Below are 25,397 nucleotides of genomic sequence, written 5' to 3' on the forward strand. Positions count from 1 at the left end.
CCCTGCAAGCAGACTCGAGAGCGTTTCCTGCACTCACCAATCGGGCACCGGAGAAGGCATGACGCCCCGAAGGACGTGAAAATCCTTAACGGCAAGGTATTGCCTTCGGCAGACCATTAAAGATTTTCCGTCGCTCCATACACTGATTGAGACTGCCGAGGCGAGGGCGATTGGCGCGTAGCGGCGCACAGACCACCCTCCGCTAAGCCCCGCTAAGCCACCCGGGCAGTGTCCTGCCGCTGCGCCGATAGTCCGCAGCCCCTGCACGTGGTGCAACTGTGTCGCAGGTCGCCATTCGGATAAGATAGGGCTCGGGATGACCGGGCCGACCGGGGCGGCCCGTGACTCAGGCGAGTCCTGCCGCGCTATCAGGGCCAAAACAAAAACAGTACACGCGCAGCCAGCGCAGCCAGCGCAGACTGAGAGGGATTATTTCGTTTGGCCTCCGGAAGTGACCTGGATACGCCATACGTGTGTGTGTGTCGGTGTGGGTGCGTGCTCTGTGGGCAGTGGCCGAGCAATGTCCGGCTCGCGCGTGCCTGCCCGATGCACCCAGCCTCCGCCTTCGGCTAGCCACGCTGCCCGAGGAAGCGATCCCAGCAACGCAATGAACGCGGCCCGGATCCACTGTCACTCAAACAAAACTAGGCAGAAAACAAAAACCATCGGGACTGCGATGGGGCTGATGATGTGGAACAAGAAGTGTGACGACTGTACAGAAAATAAATGATGGCTCGTACGGAGCAACTCATTCATTCATTCATTCATTCATTCATTCATTCATTCATTCATTCATTCATTCATTCATTCATTCATTCATTCATTCATTCATTCATTCATTCATTCATTCATTCATTCATTCATTCATTCATTCATTCATTCCAAGTTCCAAGTTCCAAGTATTCACTCGTTGCAGATGAAGTTTCTTGGTTCAAGACGATTTTTTTTGTAACACCCTGCACGCCCGAACCAAACTCTCCATCCCGAGCGGCCCAACGCCTCCATGGCTCGGCCTCGAGGCACTTGACTCCGCCGAAGTCTCCTCCGAGGACACCAAGGCCCTCCTCGCCGTCGTCGACGACCACGAGGCCGCCGGGCAGCCCGCTCCTCGACGCCGTCCAGCACACCGTTGTGCGCAGTACTCCTCCCCCCCCCTCCCCCTTCTTTCGCGGCCCGCGTCCTGCCGCGTCCTGCCGCGGAGCAGTGACTCTGCCCCCTCCGCTGTAGCCGCGCGAGACGCCAACAGCTGACGCCATATAAACAAAGCCCCCCCGCGCGCGCCGCCAGTAGTACGGAGTCCGCCGCGCCAGAGCCACCCTCGCTGGGCGCCGCTGCAAAAGGATTAGCGTCCGCGCAGTGACACGCAAGTGACTCGCAAGAGACTCGCAAGAGACTCGCAAGTGACACGCACAAGTGACAAAAGTGACAAGTGAAAGTGAGCGCCATAGTTTGGTGGATTTGAATTTTGTGAGCGGGAAAAGGGACAAGGCCAAGATGCGTCCGCCAGCGTCCTTCGGTGTCGACATCACCAACATGCCCCAGCAGCTGCCCGTCATGATGGCGGGCAGGGCCATCATCAGGGTGGTGGGCAGGTGCAACGAGGCGCAGGAGAACTGCAACCTGGGTGAGTTCATAGAGTGCGCCGAGGTGGACAGCTGGGAGGGCGTCTCGAAGCGGCACAGCCAGCTGGAGGCGCAGCTTCCTGGCAACGGCATCGCTTGGAGTGCAGTCGACTTAGTACAGAACTTGCATCAGCTGGATGCAGAGTTGTACTAAGTCGACTGGGACGCGCTGAGCGATGCCGTGATGCAAGGGGGGCAGGGGGAGTGCATGTGCTGGGAGTGCAGCTGGGAGTGCAGCTGGGAGCGCACTGGGAGTGCAGCTGGGAGCGCAACTGGGAGTGCAGCTGGGAGTGCAGCTGGGAGTGCAGCTGGGAGTGCAGCTGGGAGTGCAGCTGGGAGTGCACTGGGAGTGCAGCTGGGAGTGCAGCTGGGAGCGCACTGGGAGTGCAAGTGGCGTCCCGCGGAAAATAATACTGCATAACGGCTGTATGCTCGCTGTATGCAGCAGGGATATCGCGAACCAAGAGGGGCGATGAATAATGTAGCCCACAAGGAACGCTGCGCGCGGAGTGCGCAGAGCCAGGAGCGTGCAACAGGCGCGGTGTGCTCCGCTCGGCGCAGCGCATTGCGGCGTTGCAGTGCGTTGCAGGCGGGAGAACTAAAACCACGCCAAGTCCGACTCGGGACTCCACTCTTCAAAGAGAACGGTGTCAGTGCAGTGGCAGGGGCCGCCGTGTCCTGTCAGCCTGCGGGTTCGGGTTCGGGTTCAGATTCATGTCACTGGTCCGGTAATGGGAAGGCCGGCACGGTCACGACCGTGGCAAGACAGCCAGTCATGATCGTGGCCGCCGCCTGGCCGCCGCCTGGAGAGATGCAGTGCAGTCGTCAGGCCGCTGGACCGCTGGACCGCTGCCACCATTTTTTGTCGCCTAGTTTGCTTGCGCTTCCGCGGTGCTCGGCAGCGACTCGCCGCGCAACGAGGCAGGGCAGGCGGGGCAGCCACGGCAGCCACTGCAGGCAAGGCAAGTGACTTGTCTGCAGGCAGGCAGGCGCGGATCAAGGATTTCCCCGGATTCCCTAAATAGGGCGGGTAAAGAAGCAGTCACAGGGACAGAGCCTCTTAGCCTACCTTCCGGAGGTTGACCTCGTACCTAAGGGGAAGGGGTAGTAACTACCCCGATAAAGACCCCCCCCCCTCTCCTGGACGCGCGCTGTCTGCGGGCACAGGCACTGCAGGCACGGCGAGGCGGGGCAGGCAAGGCGGGGCTCTCGGGGCGCCGCACCGTTGCGGAAGCGCAGCAGCGTCTCCGTCGCTTTCTATTGCAGTGCGCCGCTGCGCCGCTGCGCCACTACGCCGACTACGCCACTACAAAGCGCGATCGCAGATTGGGGCACAAGCAGCCCAACGCACCCGTCGAGCGCACCGGCCGCTAATGAACAGGCAGCCCGGCAAACGACGACAAACAACAACAACAACACTCTCTCCAAACTTCGCAAACTGTTCTAGGCCTTACACAGGAAAATAGCTTGACAGCGAAGTATTTTAGAAAATGCTTTGTCATTCAAAATACTTCCTTCGAACGACGACAACAAACAACAAAAAGAACGCGGTGACGGGGACGCGAGAAAAGCAGAGAGATGGCCGTGACCCAAATAGGTGGGCGGCCGGGCACCGCTTCGCACTGCTTCCACTTTTCCGCCAGGATGGCGTGGCAGTGGGGCGGCCAGGCCGGACGATTCCTCCCTGATTGCTCAGCCAATTGTGCAAGCGGACCCCGCGGGCCCCGCCCCGCCGGCCCCTAGGAGTGTGGCCGAGGGAACCAGCAGCCAGCCGATTCAGCAGGATCGTTTTTCGTCTCTCTCTCTCTCTCTCTCTCGCACCCGCACGGAACGGCCCACGAGTGCGACAGCGACAGAGCGAGGGAGCGACCCCTCGGACTCCGGCGGCCCGGCCGGAGGGAACCGGAGGGAAGCCGCCGGACGGGAAGCGGCGCGGATTCGGGATTCGGGCCGAACGGGGATAAAGCACCGTGTCGACATGAAGAGCGGCGCCGCCGCCGACGGAAGAGAAAGAAAACAAAAATCTCATTCAACGAACGTTAATGAAAGCAGATGATACTCGTTTGGTTTTCTTCTGGGCTCATTAGTATGGGCTCATTCCAAAGATAGTTCTTAAAATCTCATTCAACGAACGAGGCCGAGCTGGCGCCGAAGCGGCACGAGCTGAGCAGAGCCGAGGTCTGCCCGAGTCACCCACCCTTTGAGACGTCCGCGCAGGCTGCGCCTCACCGCCAGCCAGCCAGCCAGACACACCAGCCCGCCCCGGCGGCCAGCCCCTATTATATTGTTGGGATACGCGCTTGGTTTCTGGACTCGAGAGTAAAAGCACGCTGACACCTTCATGTGTACAGTATTTTTAAGTATGTTTCAAGTGTGGTGAAGGTATCATCTGCTAAAAACCGTATGCGGCAAATCAAAAACCGTATGAGGCAGACCAAAAGCCGTATACGGCAAACAAAAAACCGTATGCGGCAAATCAAAAACCGTATGAGGCAGACCAAAAGCCGTATACGGCAAACAAAAAACCGTATGCGGCAAATCAAAAACCGTATGAGGCAGACCAAAGCCGTATACGGCAAACAAAAACCGTATGCGGCAAATCAAAACCCGTATGAGGCAGACCAAAAGCCGTATACGGCAAACAAAAACCGTATGCGGCAAATCAAAAACCGTATGAGGCAGACCAAAAGCCGTATACGCAAACAAAAAACCGTATGCGGCAAATCAAAAACCGTATGAGGCAGACCAAAAGCCGTATACGCAAACAAAAAACCGTATGCGGCAAATCAAAAACCGTATGAGGCAGACCAAAAGCCGTATACGGCAAACAAAAAACCGTATGCGGCAAATCAAAAACCGTATGAGGCAGACCAAAAGCCGTATACGGCAACAAAAAACCGTATGCGGCAAATCAAAAACCGTATGAGGCAGACCAAAAGCCGTATACGGCAAACAAAAACCGTATGCGGCAAATCAAAAACCGTATGAGGCAGACCAAAAGCCGTATACGCAAACAAAAAACCGTATGCGGCAAATCAAAAACCGTATGAGGCAGACCAAAGCCGTATACGGCAAACAAAACCGTATGCGGCAAATCAAAAACCGTATGAGGCAGACCAAAAGCCGTATACGGCAAACAAAAAACCGTATGCGGCAAATCAAAAACCGTATGAGGCAGACCTAAAGCCGTATACGGCAAACAAAAAACCGTATGCGGCAAATCAAAAACCGTATGAGGCAGACCAAAAGCCGTATACGGCAAACAAAAAACCGTATGCGGCAAATCAAAAACCGTATGAGGCAGACCAAAAGCCGTATACGGCAAACAAAAAACCGTATGCGGCAAATCAAAAACCGTATGAGGCAGACCAAAAGCCGTATACGCAAACAAAAAACCGTATGCGGCAAATCAAAAACCGTATGAGGCAGACCAAAAGCCGTATACGGCAAACAAAAAACCGTATGCGGCAAATCAAAAACCGTATGAGGCAGACCAAAAGCCGTATACGGCAAACAAAAAATCTCATTCAACGAACGCTAATAAAAGCAGATGATACTCGTTTGGTTTTCTTCTGGGCTCATTAGTATGGGCTCATTCCAAAGATAGTTCTTAAAATCTCATTCAACGAACGAGGCCGAGCTGGCGCCGAAGCCGGCACGAGCTGAGCAGAGCCGAGGTCTGCCCGAGTCACCCACCCTTTGAGACGTGGCAGGCGGAGAGGGATTGTCAATGTGGCGCGCGGGCCGTCGCGCGCGAGGAGGGGGTAGGGGGTGCCATTGCCCGCGCAGGCTGCGCCTCACCGCCAGCCAGCCAGCCAGACACACCAGCCCGCCCCGGCGGCCAGCCCCTATTATATTGTTGGGATACGCGCTTGGTTTCTGGACTCGAGAGTAAAAGCACGCTGACACCTTCATGTGTACAGTATTTTTAAGTATGTTTCAAGTGTGGTGAAGGTATCATCTGCTAAAAACAATAAAAACAACGAAACTAATTCGTTCTGGCACTTTTTGTTACTCTCCCCCCATCGAAGACAAAATCGTGATAGTAGCCTTTATTTTTTGAGTTTTGATTGAATAGAGGAATAGTTGGAGACAGGTGTTTTGAAAATGATCTTTGTTAAAAGGACAAAATGTTGGTTGGACAACCGTGTACAGGATTGAGTCGATTGTTGTTGTTGCTGTTGCAGAGAGAAACAACCATTTCAAAACATTTCGGTTTAACGAGTTCTTTCTTCCGTGCATGGGATTTGGGTCGGGAAGGATTAGTGCAACGCGCGCCTTTCCGGCCGGCCTTCGGAGCCTTCGGAGCCTTCGGGGACGGCGGGGCGTTTCGGCAGCGCTTCCTCGCAGTGTGGCGAACGCGCAGCGCGGTGCGCAGTCTGAACCTGAGCGGAGAGGAGGGGGAAGGGAAGACGAATGACTAAGGGCCCTACCAACAAAACGCCGCACGCAACCCGACCGACTGATTCACGCGCGCGAATCCACCCTTCGCTACGCGCGTCAAGATGCGCCAGGATGCGTCAGCGTGCGCCCTTCCCCGCACGCGCCGTCTCTCTCGCACTCGCACTCCCCGTGAGGCAGAGACGAAGCGACGACCGCCCACTGACTCACAGTGCACGTGCCCTCCGCGCGTCGCACCGCCGCGTCAAAATAACCGCGGATTAAATCGTCGATTTGCACTGCGAGATTACGGCGCGCTATCGCCGCGTCGGTCGGTCGGTCGGCGGCACCGTGGCCGGCCTCGCTCCGTCTCTCTCGCACTCACGCGGTGTGCCGCGGGGGCGCGAGAGAGACGGAGCGACCAAAGCCCGCTGGGCACTGCCGCCGCGACGCAGCGACGCAGCGCGAGCCACACGTGGACCGCGATAAAAACAAAAACAAAGAGGGGGCGGCGGCGCGACGCGGAACTAGCAAGCTAGCGGCCAAGTGCGCCGCGCTGGGCCGCGCCCCGCCAGGCCGCCACTGCACTGGCAGGGCAGCGCGCAGAGGCAAGCCGAGGCGAGGCTGGCAAGGCGAGCGGCGCAGTTTAAATTGGCCGCCGCTCTCTGCCTGCCGCTTCCGCCCTCAAAATAGTCCCGGCGCGGCGCCGCCTTGCGCTCCGCGTACCGCGTGTTCGCGGAGGGGTCGCGGCGACGACGCGCCCGACGCGGCCGCGGTGCCTGCACTGGAAATACAAAGGTCACACTCGTCGCCACTGCAGGAGAAGCGAGACGAAAAGTCTCGCCAAAAGACCGTTCATTTTTGCGGTATGGTCTTTCCATTCAAATTTCAGCGCGAGGGAAACGGGAGCGTTTGTCTTTTGACCGAGTAAAACGACTTTCTTTCACTTGAGCGGCCAAGTACAGTTGGACCGAGGAGACCCTCCCCAGCAACGCGTGCTGCTTCCCGCCAAAAAACCCTTCCCTCTCCTCCCCTTCCCCCTCCGCGCGAAGACAGTAAACTCTGGCCGCAGCCTGCTGGGGCTCTGCGTCGTCACAGGGACTTCCCTGGCGTTCTCGGAATCCCGAACACCCTTGCCGCGGGCGCGGTGTTTTGACCGCGCCGCTCGGCCCGGCGTGGCGAGGCGTGGCGAGGCGTGGCGAGGCGTGGCGAGGCGTGGCAAGCGTGTTTGCGGAAAGTGCAGACGGCCCGGCGGCACGGCGCACGGTCGGCGCACGGCGAGGACCTTTGGCAGCGGTCCACCGACGCAGCAGCGCGGCCCGCCATACGCGCCGCACGCCGCGTCTCTATCTCTGTCGCACTCGTGGAGCGCCGAGCGCCGCGCGCCGCGTGAGAGTGCGAGGGAGAAGGCAAAGGCAACGCTCTGGCCGCCACGCGGCATCGGAGCGGACCGCGGCCTGCAGCCTCATTCCGAACGCGCTGTCTCTCTCTCTCTCTCGCACTCATGGAGTGCGCCGCTAGAGTGCGAGAGAGATAGCGTCGAGCACGCGAAGCGCTTGGCTCGGCTTGGCCAGTGAACCTCGACGACCTGCACGCCGCGGCTCGGCGCGTCATTACCAGCACCTTGGCGGGGCCGCGGGGCCGCAGGCCGCGCATCCTTCACGTCGCATTACGACGCCGCGCCGCCCGAAATACTCCAAGAGGAAGCGCCGGTAAAAAAAATACATGCGAAACGGGCACAGTCACCGCACTGCTGCCACGCTGGCGGCGGTGTCGCACGGCGCAGAAAGACAGCCAGCACCCCGCCTGCGGTGTGAGTGAGTGAGTGAGTGAGTGGGTGAGTGAGTGAGTGAGTGAGTGGTTGAGTGCAGGGGGAGTGGGGAGTGAGGGAAGGTGGTGGGAGGTGAGGTGTCCCGTTGCGGGGAACCCAGATTTGGAAAATGGGTGGTTGCCTACGCCACAGGCGCTCTGGACCCTTTCTGGCGACTATGTGAGTGTTTGTGTGTGTACGTGTGTGTTTCTGTGTGAGTGTGTACAAGAGAGGAGTCAGAGACGGTGCATGCCGATGAGGTGCGTTCGCGCACGCGCAGTGCAGTGGCGAGCGCCCGGCACCCAGGCCGTCCCGTCGAGCCGGCGCGTGCGGCGGGCTGTCCTACCCTCCGCACCGCAGGCGTCAGGGCGTCCGAGCGTCCGGGGGGTCACGGCCGCCCCGTCGAGCGCGGCAAGCGTGGCTGGCGGGCTGTCCCTACCCTCCGCCCGGAGCAGGGTCAGGGCGTCCGAGCGTCCGGGGGGTCACGGCCGCCCGGAGAAAAGACGTCGTTGGAAAGCGCGACAAGGGTGGCTGCAGACTCACTCCGAGAGTCGTCCCTGTCTCTCTCGCGCCCGTGAGTGCGAGCGAGGTAGAGCGACGAAAACGACTCTGGGGATTTGAGTCCGCTGGGCAGGCGCGGGCCGCCCACGCCGCCCACGCGCCGCAGTCGCATTCGTAGTGGCACGCGCGGGGCGAGGCGATAGTGCGGATGGGCCCCGCGGCCCCGCGGCCCCGCCACGGTCAGCCAGTATCATCAGGGTCGAGGCCACGCCAGCGCAGCACAGCGCAGCGCTGCAGGCCGGGAGAGCGCGACACCATGTAACCGTGTGTGTGTGCGTGTGTGTGTGCTTGTGCGCGTGTACATGTGTGCGAAACAGAGAGTGCGCGCGCGATAAGATTAATCCACTAACAGTGTGTCCGACCCGGCACGGGTGACCGCAACGAAAACTGACGTGTGAAAGCCATGCGGGCCGCTCCAGGCGTTCCAGCCGTTCCAGCGGCAGCGGGCCGTCAAGGCCGCGGCGGGCAGCGCCAAGGCCGCGCCAGGCCGGGCCGCGCCGCGCAGAAAGAGAAAGAGAGCGAGAGAGAAGGGGGGCCACACTGCGGCACCGCGGGCTGTCCTTCAAGCAGAGACCGGCGCTGGAGCAGCTCGGCCGGCTCGGCGGCTCGCATGACTTATCACTTCTAAAATGGAGGCGGCCACGCGGCCCTGCCTCTGCCGGGCTGGAATTGGAATGCCTGGCCGGCCGAGGGCAGGAGCGAGGAGAAGTGCCAACGACTTGGCGAACAGTCTAGGAGTTCAATAGCAGTATTTCTTGGACACGAATGCAGACACTCGGCACTCTTTCTGTGTGCGGGGCAGGGCAGGCCTTCCCGGATGCAGCGCGTCCTTGGCAGTGGCTTCGATCTCGGGTCTCGGATCCGCCGGCCGGGCTTTGCCATATTGGACGCCGAGCCGAGCCGAGCCGAGCGGCGTGGACGTCACCGAGCCTTTCTCGCCGGCAAAGGCACTCGCAAAGCAACGCCCTGCTCTGCTGGAGGCGCGGCGTGGCGCACAAAGACAGGCAAGGCAGGGCGACGATCCGGACTCCAAAGCCCCAAACCCCAGCACACCGCAAAAAAACAAACATTCAAAATCGCGTGCTTATTTCTCATTCTTACTATGCTAATGGAAGGTCTTTGGCAACGTTGCCAAATTTTGCACAACTTTGTTAAAACGGCCGCGCCTTCCAAATTTCGCGTGCCGCCCTTCCTTCCTTCGAGGCGGCGGCGGTGCTGCCTGCTTGGCGCGCGGCGGTTCAAGGGGGTTTGCGCGGCAGTGCGGCGGCACGGCAGTCCGCCACTCCGCGTTTACATCGCGGTGCCCGGCCGTGCCCGCCGTGCCCGCCGTGCCTCGAGGAGGAAGAGAGCGCCATCCGGGTTGACGCACGCCGCGCCACCGCGCCGCCCTATATGGACCGCGAGTGCCTTGAGCGTCGCGCCGCGGCCCGCCTCGGCCGACAGGCCGCGCTCCGTACTCCGCCTTTGTTTTCATTTTGATTTTGTTGTGCCGCCGCCGGACGGACGGACGGACGGAAGGACGCCGCCCCCGCCGCGGGGCAGTTCCACGCCCAGGGCGGCCAGGCGGGGCGCGCCAAAATCGCACACGACAAAGCGAGAAAAGGTTTTGTGGTTCATTCAGCGCCACAAATACTTCATGCCTCTTGTTTTTTGTTCGGTTCGGCGCGTCTATTTCGGTCACCAAGTGCCGCGTGCCCTTCCCGCTGCCCTGGCGCCGTGCCCGCGAGGAAATGCACGCCGCGACGCGCGAGGCGCGAGGCGCGAGGCACGCATCGCGGGGCGGCCGCGGGGTTGGCAACCGCCAGGGAACCGGCCGGGCAGGGCCGGCAGGGCCGGCAGGGCCGCTGTTTGACTTCCGAAATACCCAGGGCTGCAGGGGTCCGAAACGCAACGCACGCGGCGCGCGGCGCGCCGTCCCTTGCAGCTGCACCTGGCTGGCGTGCCCGTCTAGACAACACGTGGCGTCGCTCCACACCGATTCGGAGGGTCGTTTCCGTCGCCCTGTCCCTCTCGCACCCACACTGCGCGCCCCATGGGTGCGAGAGGGACAGGGTGACGAAAACGACTCCCAGTCTGCTGGCGCCACCGCACCGGCCGCCGGGGCCGCCGCGGCAGGGGGGCTCTGGACCAGTCGGGTTCGGTTGGGCGAAAGAGGAACCACCAAACACCACGGGCCGGCCGCGGGACCCCGACCGTGGCGAAGCAGGGCCCGTTCGTCATGTTGCGACAAGCCAGACAGACGGGCCGGGCAGACCGGGCAGGCTGGGGCCACGCGGGGCGCCATGTAATGCACGGGAGGCTATGCTCGCCGTGCTCGCCGAGCTTGCACACTGCAAGGCACGCCAAGGCGCGAGGCGGAAGGCGCCCAGTTTGCACACAGCCCGCGCAGATTTGAATTGAATGCACGCGCGCCCCGCCGCGCCCCTCTCCCCGACACGCACACAGCCCCCCCCCCCCCACACACACACACAGACACACACACACTCTTAAGACGGCACGGCGCGCCGCTCCCCTGAGTGCGAGGATGAGGAGAGGAGGCAGGGCCCATCGTTTCGAAATGCGATACGGCGATGGATGGGAGTGCGGCGTTAAATCAGGAGCCGCGGCAGACCGACGTCGAGAGTCGACCTCTCTCACACCTCTACGGGGGACGCCTCGTGAGTGCGAGAGAGACGGAGCGACGAAACCGACTCGACACCGGAGGGGATTCACACCGCGTGGACGCAAATAGTGCAGTGGCGGCGCCTAGACGAGACAGCCTAGACCTAGACATTCGAGCTTCCCCCACTAGAGGGGCACACTGAGGAGTGAGAGGCCGCAGACGCGCTGCGCGTGTGAGTCCTCTTCCGATGCCCCTGCACCTGCTCGGTTAACGGGAAAGATGGCTACACTTTTCCTAATTTGCTGTTCGAGAAAAATTTTAGTTTATATCGAAAAATGTTACGATTGTTCCTGAGCAAGATCCCTTTCACAAACAACGCTCTCCTCGAACTTGGCGCTTGTAGACAAGCGGGCTGCCAGGGGCGAGCATGGCTTTCCCATATTCATGTTCACGCCGCGGGCGCCGCAGACTGCAAGCGCCATGCTCGCCGTGCCCGCCGCGCGCGCGGCCAGGGGATACGAGGGCGTTGCCCAATGCGTGGCGGGGGAGGGGAGGGGGAGGCTGGTGCGAGCTCGGCGCGGCGCCGCGGCGCTGGAGCAAGTCGACCTTCAGACGCGTCAGTCGCGAATGCACCACTTGCATGCACTCCTAGGGCAGTCCAGTCGAAAGAAAGACACGGAACGAAAAGCGTGCAAAACAACAACAACAACAACTCAGCGGTGTGATGCGAACTTTGCGATGCGCCGTCGTGCCCTGGGAATAGCGGCAAGGGGCATTTGCAGTCCTCTCGTAAAGTCCAAGTCCGAGGAAGGGCTGCAAAAGGGCCGAACGGGGAACCGGCAGTGCGGTCCGCGCGGTCCGCGCAGCCTGGGCGGCGCCACGCCGAGGCGCATGCCGATACCAGACAATGCGTCCCGCGTCCCGCAGCGTGACGTCACCGAGCGCCAACCGCCCCGCCGCCTCGCCGCCCCGCCGCCCCGCCGCCGTGAGAACCGCTGGACACAGAGCAAAACGCAAAAAGCGCGCCGCCGATCCGGCCGCCCCGCCACGCCACTGGAGGACTGGAGCAGCGGGAAATGAGAAAACGGCCCACAAAGCCGGAGCCTCGCCACTTGCGACGCACCGCCGTTGCCACAGGAAACGACTCCGAAATGAGAGGTGCCCCGCGAAACAAAAGTTTCCAACTAGGTTGAGAAGTTTAAAAACAAATGAAACCCCAGACGCCGGCCCGGCTGGCAGGCGTCCTAATTTCGGCGCGCCTTGAGTGCTGCCGATACGCGTCTATCCGGGACAGACAGCCGGCCCGACGGCCAGGCGGGCACTCGAGAGATAGCACAGCGCACTGCGCAGCCAGCACACTGTGTCTCTCGCACCGCACTTCATTTTTTAGAGACACGACTTTATTATGGTTCGAGCACGTGCGGTGGAGGGCCACAGTGCCCCCCCCCCCCCCCCCCCAACCCCAACCCTAGAGGCCCTCAGTCCGGGTCCACCCGCGGGTCCACACTGGAGGCTGGTCACCTGAGGGTGCGAGAGGGACAGGGCGAGGGCGACGAAAACGCCTGCCCCTGGCATGCGGCCCGGTCGGCGCGTCCGCCAGTCCAAGCACGAAGCACGTCGTCATCGCCTTCCTGCTTTGCGGCTTGGCCGGGCTTGGCTCGGATGAGCCGTGGCCAAATAGAGGCGCCCCAAAATGGGTTTCAGATTAACATGTGTGCGAAATAACAAGGCCCGGCGTCCGCGTCTGCCTTCTCGGCCAATGCCTGTCTGTCCGTCCGTCCGCGGCGCGCGCGTCCTGCTTGGCAGCAAGGCAAGTGCGCACGCGGTGCGCACCGCGCGCCAAGACGCCGCCGAGGCTGTAGCGGCGTAGCGGTGGCCGCGGCGTGGCGCACGCGCCGCGTCCCAGAGTCCCAGAGTCCCAGCGCGAGGTGCGTCGCGGCGCCTCCTCCCCTTCCCCCTCCCGCCCCCGCCGTCTCCGCCTCAGCCCGAAGCTCCCCGATCCGTCCGTCCGCCCGGCTGGGAGTCGGCGTCGGCAGTGCCCGCCGCTCGGCCCGACCCGCAGCAGCACCGCGACGGAGGGAGACTGCGCGTCGCGGCGCCGCGCGGACGGACAGACAGACAGGCGGACGGACGGACGGACAGGAGGAGGACGCGGCGCGCAAAGCCTGTGGCTTCGCGCTTCGCCTGGAGGCACTGGAAGCGGCGGACGGAGAGCATGGCGAACGCGGTCACCCGAGTGGTGCTGCGCTGCCAGGACGCGGCGGACACGGGCGCTTTGGGTGAGTCAGTCACAACGACCGAAAGGGGGGGAGGGTCATCGCGTTCGGCCGGCAGCCCAGCTTGTTGCAAAGGCGCGTTGCAAAACGCTGCCGCTAACTACCCGCGGCCCGCTCGTGAAACACTCGGCACTCCGGCAGCCGCACCAGCCGCACCGCACCGCCGACAGGGAAGGCTCGTGCCTGGCGTGCGTGCGCGGCACGCGGCACGCGGCACGCGCCGCCCCTGGAGCCCGGGACGTAACGAGGAACCAGCAGCCAGCCGCGTTGGTGGCCCGGGTTCGAGTACCGGCCGCTTCTCTGCCCTTGTCTCTGCCGACACCACTGTGCCGCTGGCGGGGCCTTTGCTCTGTTTTGTGTCGCCGGGGACGCGGCGGCCACCTAGGCCCACCTTGCCGCGCCGCGGCGGCGTCCAGCGTGAATCAGAGCGTGTGAGGGCCGCGGCGGGGAGGGGGGGGGGACAAAAGTCAGCCGCGGCGCCGCAGCGGCCCCGACACAAGCAAGACCGCGGCGTGAGCGCGTGCGTCTGCTCCCGACTTGCAGATACTGCTCTTGCCGCACACCTCCCGACGACCTTCACAACGCCACCCTCGCCCTGCAGCACGCCCTGCAGCACGCCCTGCAGCACGCCCTGCAGCACGCCCTGCAGCACGCCCTGCAGCACGCCCTGCAGCACGCCCTGCAGCACGGCAGCAGAGCACAGCAGCACGTGCACACGCCTGCAGCCCCGAGCACGGGAGAAGCACGGCAGACGCAGACAGACAGACAGACAGACAGACAGACAGACAGACAGACAGGACGACTGCCACGGCTGATCGGGCCGGAAGTGGCGAGTCGGACAAAGGCGCAAAGGCGAGGCGGAGCGGAACAAAGGCAAGCGGAGCGGCATGGCAGCGCGGCGGGGCCTAAAGGCCTAAAGACTGAGACGGTTAATGGTTAATAGTGATGCGACGCACCGAGTCGGCCATTCGCCCATCGCGACACTCGTATTTCGCCACCAAGGGGCCTCACGCGGGCCGCGCCGCACGCCAAATAAGCGCCATTCGGCACCGCATTCATTCATTCATTCATTCATTCATTCATTCATTCATTCATTCATTCATTCATTCATTCATTCATTCATTCATTCATTCATTCATTCATTCATTCATTCATTCATTCATTCATTCATTCATTCACAGTCACTTACTCACTACTCGCATTCCCAGTTGGTTCCAGGGCTCCAGGGGCCGCCCGACCCGACCAACCACTACCGTTCCGAATGAATGTGGGTCACAATTTTCGTAACTCACACTCTCTCGGCTCGGCTCCCGAACCTGAATCGGACCGACACTCGCCGACACTACAACACGCCGCGCGCCCCTCGGGCAAGGCACTAAGGCAGCGGAGGCCCCGTCTGCCCAGTGGCGGGTCCAGAGGTGGCCCGGGGGGGGGGGGGGGCACCACTGTCTGCCTACTTAGAGCGGGAAAGCGTTGCTTTTTGCCTACCTTTCGGTCGGCTATCTAGAGAGCGGGGGAGGGGGGAGGGTGCAATTTACTTCCTCCCCCTTCCAGTAAGCCAAAAAAGATAGGGAGGAAGGAAAATGGCGAAAAGTGGATTCCGCCTTCCGTTTTGAGGGATGCCGGACGGGGCGGCGCTATCGCGGCGGCATCGTGTCGGACTAACGAGAGCTCTAACGAGAGCGAGAGCGAGAACGAGAGCTCTAGCGGGAGAACGGGGGCGGCACGGCGGCACGGCGGCAAGGCCCATCCCATCGCGTGTCACTGCTTCCTCTTCCTCCCTTCCTCGTGCCTCCCAGTGCCTTCCCCAGCGGGCCGTCGGGCCGCCGAGCCGCCGGGCATTCCCGCGTTGCAGCCTTGCAGTGTTGCATCACAGCGCCTATGGGGGTAGGCCACCGGGCCATGTCTCTGCCGGGACGCTTAAGACTCGTCGCAGAGAGATTGCCGGACGACACGGCGAACCTCTCGGTGTCAATGTGTCTCTGCCGGGAGTCGTTTTCGTCGCGGTGTCTCTCTCTCTCTCTCTCTCTCTCTCTCTCTCTCTCTCTTCTCTCTCTCTCTCTCTCTCTCTCTCTCTCTCTCTCTCTAGCACCTCCTACACGGGACGCCCCATGAGTGCGAGAGAGACAGCGTCGAAAACTCTGGGCCGTGAGACGTGCGTTAGGCAACCCGCGCTGAGAGAGGCAAGAAAGCGCACAAGTTGACTCGACTCGACTAAGGAGGCGACTAAGGAAGCTGCGGTGCGGCGACGCACCACGGGTTCGATGGTTCGAATCCCGCCGCCGCCGTGCCGCCGTATCGCCGTGCCGCGCCCAAGGCTCGCATTATCGCGCTGCTTCGGCGGCCGTTAGCGCAGAAAACGTACTTCCGCGCTCGGCCTGGCTCGGCCTGGCCTGGCCGCGGTGCAAGTGCGTCGCCTCGCTGTCTAGGGCCGTCCGGAGTACCCAGGCAGTCCGGCCCTTCGCTTGCGCAACCAGGCGATACGCGCACAGTTACTGACGGCAATGCAACGACTGCAGTATCGCGTCTCGCTGGCGAAAACACACACACACGTGCAGAGTAAAGTAATCGCGCGGTGAGCGAAATCGGGGCTAGCCGGCTCCGCGCTCCGCCTGTAGGCTGATGCCGAACAGCACTGCGTCGCTTAACGGGACGCCCCGTGAGTGCGATGGAAGCAAGCGCGCTGGCTTCGCCATTTGCGCGGCTTGCGCAGCCTCCGTCGCAGCATTTGCCGCAATTCGGTGCCGGGAATCCATTTTTCAAGCAAGTCGCTTCGTCCTCGCGCGGCTTGGCAGTGCTTGGCAGTGCTTCGCAGGCTTCGGCCAGCAGACTGATTCCGAGGTTCGATTTGGTCGCTCTGTCTCCCATGTAGTGCGAGAGAGACAGAGCGACGAAAACGACTTTCGGTCTGAAGCGCTTCCGCCGCTGCCGGCGCCCCGTCCCCGACCTGCGCAACACCAGCGCCGCAACGCCGAGCTGCACAGCCGGCAGACGGACGGGCGTCGTCAGGGCGTCGCCTTTCAGACGAATCCTTCACTTTTTCGGCCGCGGGCCGCTGGATGACTTCTGGGGATAACCAGCATCTCCGGCGGGTCAGGGGGGAAAGGAGGGGGGTCAGGTTGCGTCATCAACCTAACCCCGAGGGCACTATCGGGGTGGTAGTGTCTAGCGTGGGAGGACTTCCGGTCAAATGGGAATTCCTTTCCGACCCATTTTTTTCTCTCACAGTCTCGGGGGAAGATACGCGGGGGTAATGATGGGAAGCCTTGTCCGCACTTCCACTTGACCGTGCCGTTGCTTGCTGCTGTTGCAGACTTGTCCGAGTGCCAGCTGGTGCAAGTGCCCGACGCCGTGTACCACTTGATGCGACACACCGCCCTCACCACCTGCAACCTCTCCGGCAACGTCATCACCAAGCTGCCTCCCAAGTTTGCCGTCAAATTCAGCCTTATCACAGGTAAGCGAGCTGCGTCTCGCCGCCACATTTTGTACGAGGCTTAAGGGGGCTGGATAAGATCACGTGTCAGTGCTCAGGGGTGTCGTTAACAATACAAGACTGTCTCCAGCGGGATGTCTCATGACTCTGTCTGCTCCTGCAGCTGTCTTTGACCCAAATTCAGAGACATGCAGAATCCTGCCCCATTCGACTCTTTCTGACGCCGCGACGCCGCCGGGACCACCGCTGTTGACTGTGTACTAACGCGTTGCCAACATTGCAGAGCTCAACGTGTCCCACAACCAAATGAGCAAACTGCCGGACGAGCTGTGCGACCTGGCCGAGCTGCACTCGCTTGACATCAGCCACAACGCCTTCATCACGCTGCCGAGGGTCGCCTTCAAGATGCCCAAGCTGGCCAACCTCACCGCCAACCACAACCGCATCATCGGTGAGTCACGTTGGTAATGCTTTTGCGCGGGACGTCGGATCGGCGTTGCATTCCCCGCGCATGTTGTTGTCTATTAGAAAAGGTTGTTGTTTTGTTCAGAATTTTTTATTTCACCGTCCTTTTTGTTCTTTTCCGACAGAGGTGGAAGTGGAGCGGTTACGGGAAGCGCCGTCGCTCGTCGAGGTGGACCTCACCGACAACCCCGTCCTGCCCGAGGTCCGCGACGCCCTCAAGGCCGTGGAAGCGCCCCGAGTCCTCCTCAGCGAACGCCAGAAGGAAGACTGGGAGGACCTGACGGTCTAGCTGTATCTCCGTGCCTCATCCTGACCCTCCCCCCTTTTTTCCTTTTTTATTCCCCCTCACTGCGTCTCGCTCAGCCAAACTCCTCGGGTCAAGCCCATCCTAAGGCTGAACCAAGGACATCCATTATTATTCTGAACTGTGTAGGTCAAACACCAAAACTCTGATGAGTTGCCTGTGATTGCTATAAAACCAAATTGCAGCTTATTTAGATTTCGTTCTCACCTTCCATAGATGTTAGAGAAGGTGCACTATGTCATTGTGAGGTAGCGTTTTTTATGTTGTGTGTATTGTAGTGTTTTGTGTAACTACTGTATTAATAAGGCTAGAATTTTATGCGTGACAGTCAGTCCAATGATCTCCTTGTCCCCATTGCTCACAAAGTCATAAGGATCAAACCTTTTGTGTGCAGAGGAGTCTGGGTCAATCTGCACCTCTATCTGAAAAGAGAGTTACAGTCTGTATGCTCTCTAAATCCTAGTAATACTTGCGTAATATGTAAGTCATGCCCTCATAAAACGTGAAAATGTTCTTCAAATTCCGTCCACTGTGGTAGAGTCAGTTAACTGACTGACTGACTGGTGGTGAGGAGCGTACTTGTACCAACTGAGGCTAGTCACTACAAAGCGATAACAAAAGAATTGTAGTAGATATTTTAAGTTAATTAATTTGTTACATAAACTCTAGATTGTTTTTTATTTTGTTTTTAAGAGACGACAGTTGGGGAAGTGTGGTGCTGAGTTATTTGTGCTTTACTTCACAGCATTAATAGTTGAGATTCAAAGTAAGCCCCCTGTCACTTCTTGCAAAGAAATGTTACCTGTCAGCAGAGGTAATTATACCCTGCAGATTGTGCCAATGATGTGCCGAAACCTGCAATCACTGGTTGCTATTTGCATTTCTTGTTTTCCTTTTTTGTACTTTGAGAAAAAACAAATTTTAATTTATTGGAACCTTTCTGTTAGATTGATATATGTATCAAAGTTCTGTAGAACAATTTGATCCTTTTGGTTTGTTGAGTCAAAATAGCTCCCACTACTTGTGATAAAAAGTCTGATGCTGGAGCATCCGGTAATAATTACATAAGATATTCTATTAATTAACACACCGTCCATAAAAAAAAAATTGAATGTAAAAGACAGATTAGTGGAATAGTGTTCCTCTATTTTCAAGTAATTGTTTAAGAGTTGTCAAGGCCTTGCCTCTATGACTTAAGTCTCATGTGAATCAACACCATTTTGGATTTGTTACCATATTACTAATAAACTTTTGTATATCAGTAAAGTCTGCTGTAATGCTTGTTCTTGGGATGCCTCATGTACTTCACAAGTGAAACACAAATTCAATTTGCCACATTTCTTTAATGTCCAAAATACACTGTATATAACATATTTCTCATCATAATCTCACTCTTAGGAGGAAACAAGAAAAATGCACCTCCATACACGAGTCTGTCAAATGGAATGGCTTGTTCTTTCTGAACATCAAATTAGCACTTTCAAACCACTGCTTTCAACTATATCAGTCATCCTTTACATAGGGTCACTATTTTAAAGCAAAGTGTTAGCTTGTCTACAGTAGTCCACAGCAAGTACGAATATGAATAGATTAGTAACAGACTACATAATATACACATTCTGAATACAATCAGACAAACATTCAATAATGGTAACATGACTTAAATGGGTATAAGGCCCTATCACAACAAAAAGGAAAAGGAAAACTAAACAGTGCAGTAATTTAAGGTCAAATAAGAGGAATTTGAAACAAAAGCAACACAGAACAAAATGAATGCCAGTTTTAAAGAAAATTTGGAATTACATAATGTTTGTCAATTCATTTGCAAAAGCACAGAACCAACGGAAGCCCCACAAAAAAACAAAAACAAAAGACACAAAGATTCTGCATGTACACATAAATAAATCTAAAACTTAGTAAGCAACAAAAGAAGAGCCACAGCAGTCAACAAATATTCAAAATGAATGGAAATATTTAACATAAATATACACTAAGTATAAAAAGTCTATCATAATTTGTCACTTTCAGGCTTCAACAAAAACAAATGGAGGAAAATTGTAGAGCAAAAACATGGATACAAATAAGTTTACAGTCTACAAGTAAAAGGACCTTACTTTATACAGCACATTTTGTTTCTAAAGTAACATATCTAGACCTCGCTCCCCTACAGGACACACATTAAATATACACTTCACGGAACATTAATAAATTACCTAATGAAGAAAGTCATGATTACAAAAGCTCAAAAATCAGATGGCTACATATATAAGAAGCAAGTACAGGAAGAGCAATGCAACTTGGTTCTGAAACAAAATTATTTTGATTTTAAACTAAGTTGTATGACTTATTTCTCAGCCAATAAGTTTTGTCTTCATAGCATTTTTGTTGTTAATGGGCAAGAAGGAGAAACATTGGATGGAGTGGAAATTAAGAGCAAGCACTTAGACACATATTTCCAAGTACATAGAAAAAAGAGGTTTAAACATTTTTCTACTTAGAGCAGAGAAAAACAAATTTACCGATAGAAACATGGTCAATAAACCCTGAATTAAACCTGATAACACACTCATTGGTCTAAAGGCATGTCATATAATGTTAGACACAGCATTTCACCCTATTTCAATCAACATAATGCATGCAAACAGGATAATATTCTTTTTTATTAACTATTTGCTAGGCAAAAAATTGCTTAAGGAAGAAAAGACTTTTAAATAATGGCAAGAGAGGTTGAAGAGACATGATTAGAAAGACTCGTCTAAGTTTAAGGTAGGATGGATGAAATACCATGCAAGTCACAATCTGGATGGCAAGAAAAGACATTGTTTGGGGAATAAACAAACAGGACTGGATATGTCAAATACTTATCCTTTGTGCAATAAAGAAGATAACAATGAACTACCAAAGGCCCCATCTCTTCTTCTCTTCATGGACTTTCGATAGAATTTTAACAATCCAAATATGACAGGAATTTAATATGTCTAAATTAGGATAACAGTACTGAAAAATGTTTTAGGTGATGTTCACAACAGCTTGTGAATGAGGAGCTTTATTCAAATTTGTGGCTTTTGGGTGCTTCGATTTCAAACACCAGTAATTTGAAGTTACCAGTTGTAATGAAAAGTAAGAGAGAAGTGGTATGAGGCAAAAAAAGTGATATGCAAAACATTTAGATGTGTCATTTTATGTAAAGAGGGCAAACCCAGCTCAAGTCAAGGTGGCGATACCGTGACTTGGATAGACTCTGAGCAGACATGCAAGAGAGTATCCAAATCAATTGTACTTGGAAGTACATCATGAAAGTGGCAATTTTAGAACATCTGATTGATGAAAAGTACATAAACATGCAATAGCACTCGCACTACCAAACCAACTCAAAACCTGAAGAAACTTTGAAAGATCTTGAAAATTAAGTACAAATAGCAAATATCACAGCAAAAATATGTAAAAAGATGGATGTTTAAAATTTGATTTCGAGTTGGATGATAGGCAATAGGCTGCATACTCGACAGAATACTCGGCTGCATACCAAGACAGATTGGCAACTACTTTTCTGAACATTTTACAGGCTAAAACAATAGCCAAGAGTACTTCTCACCATTAGCAATAACACTGTAGCTGTTGGTATGAGTGAAGATTAGTATTAGTTACACAGTAAAATAATTACTGTAAACTAAGGTTCACAAAATTAGCGTCTCATAATAACATCTTATTTAGATGACTAGCAATTTCACTTTCATCGCATTCAACCAACCATTGAGGCACTCGAAACATGAGTGTGCAGCGAAGCTAAATTTAATTAACTTGCTGACATTTTTTATTCGTGCCTTCAAGATGATACAGCAAAATTTCCCAATAATTGAAAGAAAAAGATAAAAATTAGACTACGGAATAAATAGAACAAGTGGCAAATGCCCCAAGATATTGTCATTGCAAAGTAAAGTAGGTTTTGTTTGAAAATGTGACTGTAATTTAATTGCTACCAGTAATGCAGTCCTTTTCAAGGGTCCTTGTCCTAAATCTATCACGATCCTCTTGCCTTCGTTGCTTTGGTGTGATGCGAGGTTTCTTTAGCAATGCCTCTGCATTAGAAGGCACATCCCCAACAGTGGCACTTTTCTTCACTTCATTTGCAGTTCTTTCATGAGTATCTGCACCTTGTTTAACAGGTGAGTTGATAGTGTAGGTTTGATAACGGTCTCGAGCCATCTGTCTCCTCTGCTTGGGAGTGGGCGACACTTGCATTTCGAAACTCTCTTCAGTAAGGGGCTTGGGCTCAGAGCTTGGTGAACTGATGGTGTACGTTTGGTAACGGTCACGGGCAACCTCACGTCGTTGCTTCGGGGTCAGGCCCTTTTTGGGCGATGACTCCACTGAGCTGGATGGTGTTGTACGTTGACTATCACAGGGTAGATCAGGAGCCTCGAGCGTCTTTGAGTCGGCTACTTCGTCGTAGAGTTCATTGTCTGAGGCAATGGTTTCAGTTCCAGGTTCCAGGGTAAGGTCCTGATCGGTTGAGAGTTCAGTAATTTCATGATATGTGGACGGCTGGTCATGCACATCCACTAAACCGGCATTCTTTGAAGGAACAGCCGGACGGGCGATATCATAGGTGGCGTCCCCTGCACACCCTTCCTTGACAATATCTGCTGCAACTTCAGCTGCCTCAGAGGTGATGCTTGCAATACTCATGAAGCTGTTTTCAGAATCACCCATTTCATCTAGGACAGACGGAGCTCTAACATTGTCCAAGTGACAGGTGAAACTACCAGACAAATTGAACTCAACAGATACATCACTGGTGACCATGTTGTTGAGAGCTGAAGGAAGAGACTTCTTCCTAGAGCTGCAATTTCTATTGAGAAGAGTGTGCGGAAGAGATCGACCAGAAAAACTTTGACTAAGAGAACCTAGACTTCCCATTTCTGAAGGAGGAAGGATACTATCTATACTACTAAGGCTATGGCCCATCACAGCACTAGCCACTTTAGTTGCTTCTGCTTCCAACATCCAGGAATCAGTCAAACTCGGCAAATCTTGAGCTTCACTTGCAGAATCATGGTTTTCCTCAACCAAATCGGAGAGTTCACGGTAGTTTTCACTTTTGATAGACGCTCCAGTGGGAGCAGTAATGCTTACGCTTGGGCAAGAAATTTCATTTGGCGAAGAGTCATCTGCCCAAGTGCCAGTGCTAGTTGCGCTTTCTTTCATAACATCAACATCCTCCACAAAGTTGAATTTTTTGCCTTGGCAGACTGGTTCTTCAGGCAGTTTATCACTGTTTCCTGAGTCAGATAGTGCTTCACTGTTGAATCTTGGCCGCTCCCTGTCTAATTGTTGTTCACTGGATGACTCAGCAGTCCAAGCACTCTTGGAAGATTTTTCTACAGGTGACTTTTCTTCTTGTCTTGCTGATACCGGCAATCTAGACCTATTTCCTCGGTCAACAAGGCAAGGCAGTTTTGATGCAGGTTTCTTTGCACTAACATCACTGCTCTTGCTTCGGCTTTTGGGCATGCCAGAACTGATGCATTGCTCCAAAAGTGCTTGTTCCGCTTCACAAGAACCCAGGCTCTCAACACTTAAAGAACTCAGAGATGTATTTCTGGAAAGAACAGTAACAACTTCCTCTGAAGCTGAGCTCTGACTAGGGTTAGGTCGCTGTTTGTCAGACATCCTATCAGACATCCCATCAGAGAATTTGTCACTGCTGTCAGAAGACGCCAATGCTGCAGCCCCAGAAGGTGGTGTGGCTTCATCCGAGCTGCATCCTTCCGGCATGCAAAGAAGGGCCCGAAGGTTGGGAGCGTTCCTCATCACTAGACAAAAATAAAATGCAAATTTATGAACAGGATTTCTAAAAATAACACATAATTTTTTGATCAGAACTATTACAGACACCTTACCGCTCATATTTATAACTGGTGGTTCCAAGTCATCATCAACACCAAGTGAGCTGAGAGATGGTGCATACGATCCCTCCACAGGGGTGTCTTCGGTTGCAAAACACAGGTGACTGTCACTGGCTGGTCCTTCTGATGGCAGGTGACGCAGTGATGGCCTGCTGATGAGAGAATCAAGCAACACCAGGCAATTTCAATTTGAGGGAATGCAATGAAACTTTCACCAGTTTTGCTTCAGGTTGGCTTTCTTTCAGCTTTCTTCACAAAACACATTCAAAAACAAACCTGTACTCTGATGAATTAATAGTGAGGTCACTTAGAGATGATCTGGATGAAAAGTTGCATGGGCTGTCTTCACATGAAAACTGAACCATTTCATCATTAGATGGAATTGGATGTGACATTCCGACTTGACCACTCGAAGAATCCTGAGTTTGAGGCCTGCATAGAAATTGAAAATCAATGTAGTCAATCACCACAACAGTAATAATAAGTTAAAAATTAAAATTGCAACAAGAGGACAGTCTGACACATACACTCGTCCACCAGGATAAACATTCCTGTTGACGGCTCTGACAATGCGCGCCCCTCCCGTTTGCCGCTGCCTCGGTGGTGTGAGTGGAGTGCGAGGTCCATTTGCAGGGGATGAAACAGGGGTAGATGTCGAAGGTCTAGCTCCTGTTCTTGTTGTTGGTTTGGGAGCACTAGTTGCAGGCTACCAAAAAAAAAGTTAACACAGTTAATACAACATGTAGACAATGTATCACAGCTCAAGCATAGCATAAGCACAACAAAAACAAAACAAAAAAAATTTAAAAGTACCTTGCGGGGGCCTGCTAAACTGCGTTGAGGAGACCGCTGAGGACTTGCCTGGGAATAAGTACGTTGAGGACTGTTGTTCACATTTGGTTTCCTTTGAGGACTACCATTTACATTTCGGTTGGCAGATGTAGTGCTTGTAACTTGGTTCTGTTGACTTTTCACTGATCCACTGGGACTAGCTGATGGAACTCGACGAGCAGCCATTGAAGTATTAGGAACACTAGCTCTCTTGGATGCTGCTCCAGCATTTGACGAATGAGGCAGACTGCTGACTGAATCAGATTTAGCCTGTGAAAACCACAGAAAGATAGTCTTACAATAGTTCTTAAAGAATGAAATGCCTTATAAGTAATTTGTAACTTTTTGAAAACATAAAATTAAACTTCAAATAACTCAGAAATAATCATGCAATTAATAAGCTATACATTGGAATAGTCTAGTACTTCATTATTTCATGCATAAAATAAGATCACTCAAGATAAAATAAATACAGCTCTAAATAATAAACAGCAAAGCAAATAGCATGTTAAAAAGAAAGCAAACCTTTGGCATGCCAGATTGTATGCATTCTGCCAGAATGCCCTCATTGTCACCCGAAAATGTAGAACTGTCGTCAGACAACTCTGTGCCAGTATGGTCAAGGTGAAGTTCCTCATCACCCTCATTAGGGAAGGACAAAACTGACAGGTCAGAGTGCGAGCCGGCGTGAGAAATATTTGCAGGTGTTCCCTCCGTGCAGTAGCGATACATGGAATCCTCACACACTCCATTGGACTGCAATTTACAGGAAAGCATAAGCACACATGGTCTCGTGGCTGCTTCCAAAGGGGCAGAGTATTAAGAACAAAGGACATTGGACAGTATCAAACTGCTTTCTTTCTCAGTTCTAGAAACTGGAGAGAAAGCAGCACATACACCTGAAAAATCAAGTCTAAGAAAGATTCTACTTGAAACTGTGTTAACTTGGGGTTCATTTGAACAAAATTCCCTGAAACGATTTGTTTTATTGCTTGACAAGCGCTTAAAACTGAACAATAATAAAAGCACATTAAGATAGGAGTGAAACCACTCTAATAGAGTTCCTACAAAAGTGCACTAACTACTTCATAAATGCTTCAATATATACTACGTAAAAAAGAGAAAAAAAATGAAAATTTATTAAAATCACTCATACAACTTGGATCTACACATTGAGTCACACTGGTCATGTCATTCCCTG

General features: G+C 54.6%; 2 protein-coding genes across 11 annotated transcripts in view; one reads left to right on the forward strand and one right to left on the reverse strand.

Annotated features, from left to right (window-relative positions):
* The first annotated feature begins 1,276 nt into the window (after window positions 1–1,276).
* LOC117641609 (leucine-rich repeat-containing protein 40-like) lies at window positions 1,277–17,774 on the forward strand. Of its 3 annotated transcripts, XM_034379086.1 has the most exons (5): window positions 1,300–1,358; window positions 1,392–1,624; window positions 16,565–16,708; window positions 16,971–17,138; window positions 17,278–17,774. In XM_034379086.1, exons 2-5 carry the CDS (start codon window positions 1,495–1,497, stop codon window positions 17,439–17,441), a joined length of 606 nt encoding a protein of 201 aa, XP_034234977.1. In that variant the 5' UTR covers window positions 1,300–1,358; window positions 1,392–1,494; the 3' UTR covers window positions 17,442–17,774. The 3 variants fall into 3 exon arrangements, with proteins under 3 accessions (XP_034234976.1, XP_034234977.1, XP_034234978.1); XM_034379085.1 differs by having other exon boundaries at window positions 1,277–1,624; XM_034379087.1 differs by lacking the exons at window positions 1,300–1,358; window positions 1,392–1,624 and adding an exon at window positions 13,111–13,254.
* A 1,005-nt stretch (window positions 17,775–18,779) lies between these two features.
* Window positions 18,780–25,397, reverse strand: part of LOC117641605 (adenomatous polyposis coli protein-like) — a 36,955-nt gene continuing 30,337 nt past the window's right edge. For 5 of the 8 annotated variants that reach the window (XM_034379073.1, XM_034379077.1, XM_034379070.1 and 2 more), the window contains 6 exons: window positions 24,722–24,952; window positions 24,179–24,466; window positions 23,893–24,071; window positions 23,642–23,797; window positions 23,360–23,517; window positions 18,780–23,272 (listed from right to left, as the gene is read on the reverse strand). In XM_034379073.1, the coding sequence (XP_034234964.1) occupies window positions 21,426–23,272; window positions 23,360–23,517; window positions 23,642–23,797; window positions 23,893–24,071; window positions 24,179–24,466; window positions 24,722–24,952 (2,859 nt within the window). In that variant the 3' untranslated portion in view covers window positions 18,780–21,425. The remainder of the gene's footprint in view (window positions 23,273–23,359; window positions 23,518–23,641; window positions 23,798–23,892; window positions 24,072–24,178; window positions 24,467–24,721; window positions 24,953–25,397) is intronic. The other 3 variants (XM_034379071.1, XM_034379072.1, XM_034379074.1) reach the window with 3 other exon arrangements.

Source organism: Thrips palmi, unplaced genomic scaffold (genome assembly GCF_012932325.1).
Source record: "Thrips palmi isolate BJ-2018 unplaced genomic scaffold, TpBJ-2018v1 HiC_scaffold_15, whole genome shotgun sequence".
In the NCBI taxonomy this organism is placed as follows: Eukaryota; Metazoa; Arthropoda; class Insecta; order Thysanoptera; family Thripidae; genus Thrips; species Thrips palmi.